General features: G+C 51.4%; 1 protein-coding gene across 4 annotated transcripts; it reads right to left on the minus strand.

The window, feature by feature from the left end:
* Positions 1-607: 607 nt before the first annotated feature.
* LOC113206734 (troponin C, isoallergen Bla g 6.0101-like) lies at positions 608-2,883 on the minus strand. 4 transcript variants are annotated; one of them, XM_026422959.2, is made up of 6 exons: positions 2,765-2,883; positions 2,594-2,621; positions 2,299-2,442; positions 1,973-2,092; positions 1,733-1,864; positions 608-1,511 (listed from the first exon to the last, which is right to left on the minus strand). In XM_026422959.2, exons 1-6 carry the CDS (start codon positions 2,765-2,767, stop codon positions 1,480-1,482), a joined length of 459 nt encoding a protein of 152 aa, XP_026278744.1. In that variant the 5' UTR covers positions 2,768-2,883; the 3' UTR covers positions 608-1,479. The 4 variants fall into 4 exon arrangements, with proteins under 4 accessions (XP_026278744.1, XP_052124759.1, XP_052124760.1 ...); XM_052268799.1 differs by having other exon boundaries at positions 2,548-2,621; positions 2,765-2,835; XM_052268800.1 differs by having other exon boundaries at positions 2,548-2,621; positions 2,712-2,782.
* Between the last annotated feature and the right edge of the window lie 13 nt (positions 2,884-2,896).

A 2,896-nucleotide genomic window follows, 5' to 3' on the forward strand; every position in this document is an offset into this window, starting at 1 on the left:
GGAAGAACAAGTATTGATCTCAGTGCGGTGTCACCCTTTATGAACTGTTTGTACTTTCATCTAGGACCACATAACACCTACAGACATGATAGTAGTATGAATGTAGAGTGAAGACGCTGGTCTTTAATAAAACAATGAACTTTTATTCAGGCTTTTTAATGGTAACATTTTGAGCACTCATAGTTAGCGGGTTTTCATTCTCTCTAGATTCAAGATCTTTGGCTAGACACCAAATACCAACAGCCCGATCACAGTAAACAGAAGAAATTTTAGACATTCATTTAAATATGTGCCTTAGAAATGTCAAAAAAGTTTGGCACAAGGTAGTAAATTTAAAATGAGGTTATGTAGATAAGTTTGTGAATGAGACTTATCACGTTTGTGTTCTTACACGTTTACGCATAGACACTATATTGAAAATCTATAATTTTACCTCCGCGAAGTCGAAACAACCACAATCCTAACGAAACGAACTCTTCACGCAGCAAACAACACTGTTGTGCACTGTTGCCCGTAGTAGTCTCGTTGCAGGGTATGGTTATTAACGTGTCCGTGGGACCGTGGTTCCAGAAGTGAGGACTTAGGATGGCAAGTAACTTCAACGGGCTCTGATACCGAACTGACGTTTATTATTCTGAGATAACACAGGTAAACATTTCACAAGGCAGTGCCTTACACAACGCCATCTGGCGGACACGACAGTTATGTGCGTCCACTTCCACTGAGGGGCTGGGGGTATCGCCGCTCAGGCGCTGAGGGTAGGCCACTATCTCCACACAGACATTTGGCGGGAAGGCCTACCCTAAGCGCCGCAGGCGTTGACATTCGGATTCGGAAAACGTGGCTTTTGGACTTGCCTTGACCAACATTGTTTCTATGAAACAAATTAAATGGAAGTTACAGAGATTAATATGGCCTTTCAAAATAACGTAAATCAAGATTTATCATGAGAACGTTTCAAATGTTCCAAGTTGTATTGGGTGCTCCTCGATGCGTGTACATTTCGTTTTGGTGGCTGGGATATACCGCCTACATCGATGGGGCAGGAAAGGGGGTGGGGGGTGCGATGCCGCTGCCCCCGCCCCTTTGGCAGTGAGGTGTGTGGCTGTGTCGTTGTGGACCCGCGGAGCATCTCAGGCACGCGGACACGCTACTTGCACCACGCTATTTACACTGACAATGTTAATTATCGAGTCATTTTTTTTTCAAAATAAATTCTTTATTGTACACCGCACTTAAATATTAGTACTACAAGACATACTTGTTAGGAATGCATTCAAGATCAATAAGAAACGATTTGTGAAGGGTGAAACTCGATAATTTCCCGGCCGAATGAGAACGAAAATTAAGATTACAAAAAACAAAAGACGGAAAACGAAAAAGATTAGAAACGAAAAGAGCAGCTTCTTTGGCGCTTGCTGCTGGAGCCTGGAGGCGACTGGAGTCCTCCAGCGAGTGGTGCGTGGCGGCCTGCTGCCCTCAGTCATCGCCGCACATGACCGCCATGAACTCTAAACGGAGGGAGAGAAAGAGAGTTGAAACGATTAGAGGAGGCCATCAGAGCGGGGCAATTAAAGGTGCCCGGCGAACACAAACGCCCAGGTGTGAAATGCGGTCACCCGGGGCCGGGCAGGGCGCCCCAGGCTGGCGGCGTGCCAAGAGCGCGAGCGTTGGGCTGCCTACCGCCACGGCGCCGACCCAACCGGCCGCGGGACCCACCCGCGGGACTCACCCTCAAAGTCCACGGTGCCCGAGCCGTCCGCGTCGATCTCGTCGATGATGTTGTCCATGTCGGAGGGGGTGATGGTGCCGTCCAGCTCGAACAGGATCTCCCGCAGCTGCTCCGTCGTGATGTAGCCGTTGCCTGTCACCATCACACAGTACATTAGTTTACAATCACGGACGGACCGCGGTGATATGGCCGGTTTCAATTATTTGTTGTTTTTTTTTTCCTTTTGTCTGCGATTCGCACCTTCTCTATCGAACAGCAGGAACGCCTGACGGAGCTCGTCCTTCAGCATGGAGGTGTCCTCCTCGACCATGAACTTGGCGGCCAGGTTGGCGAACTCCTCAAACTCCAGCTCGCCGGAGCCTTAGGGTACAAGATACACACACAGTAAAGACAATAGTTAATTACCACATATTTCCCACCCCTTGCTGAAAGTAACACTTCATTTTAATTTTACTCATAGCACGAGCACGGTGTCAGCAGGCGGTGAAACACAGTCTACCTCTCTGTCCAGGGAGTTCATATGTTCCCTAAACGTTGGCACCGTCGCACAACTCACACTGACTTACCGTCGGCGTCCGCCTCGGCGATCACCTCCTTGAGCGCGTTGCCCGACACCTTCTGGCCGAACATCTCCAGGATGGGCTGCACCATGTCCGTGCCGATGCAGCCCTTGTTCTCCGTGTCGAAGGAGTCGAAGGCCTTCCGGAGCACTGCGGGCCGACAACAAAAACAACAACCGGCATGGTCATTCCCTGTCAGTCTGAGCCCCATACCACACCCACATGGTCGCCGGGCTGGACCACAGTCTACACTACCGTCAGCGCCCCGCCGCACCCCCGCACGTGCGCGACGACTACTCACTGGCCATCTGCTGCTTGTCGAGGTTCTCCTGGAAAATGGAAAGGAAAACACACGATCACTCCAGAAGACTGGCCATCACACTATCACGCGGTCGTCGTCGGCCTCGGCGTTTCCATACTTTCGCCATCGCTTATCGATAGTATTGGCGTCGGTGGCGAGTGCCGCACTCACCATGCTGCCGCCGAGCGAGCGCGTCCAACGAGTGGGTGGCCGGGCCGGTCGCGCATCGCTGATCGGGGAGGAGCAGGAGCAGGAGGAGGAGGAGGCGGAGGAGGAGGCGGAGGAGGCGGAGGAGGAGGAGGG

The sequence above is a fragment of the Frankliniella occidentalis genome, unplaced genomic scaffold (genome assembly GCF_000697945.3).
Source record: "Frankliniella occidentalis isolate FOCC.00 unplaced genomic scaffold, Focc_3.1 Scaffold76, whole genome shotgun sequence".
Taxonomy (NCBI): Eukaryota; Metazoa; Arthropoda; class Insecta; order Thysanoptera; family Thripidae; genus Frankliniella; species Frankliniella occidentalis.

Bases quoted from the DNA above. Each gene is read 5' to 3' on its own strand.
- LOC113206734 (XM_052268799.1), bottom strand. From the start codon at position 2,820: ATGCGCGACCGGCCCGGCCACCCACTCGTTGGACGCGCTCGCTCGGCG. The intron at 2,093-2,298 runs GTAAGTCAGTGT...TTGTACCCTAAG, and splicing joins CGCCGAGGCGGACGCCGACG to GCTCCGGCGAGCTGGAGTTT. The intron at 1,512-1,732 runs GTGAGTCCCGCG...CCCTCCGTTTAG, and splicing joins GGGCACCGTGGACTTTGAGG to AGTTCATGGCGGTCATGTGC.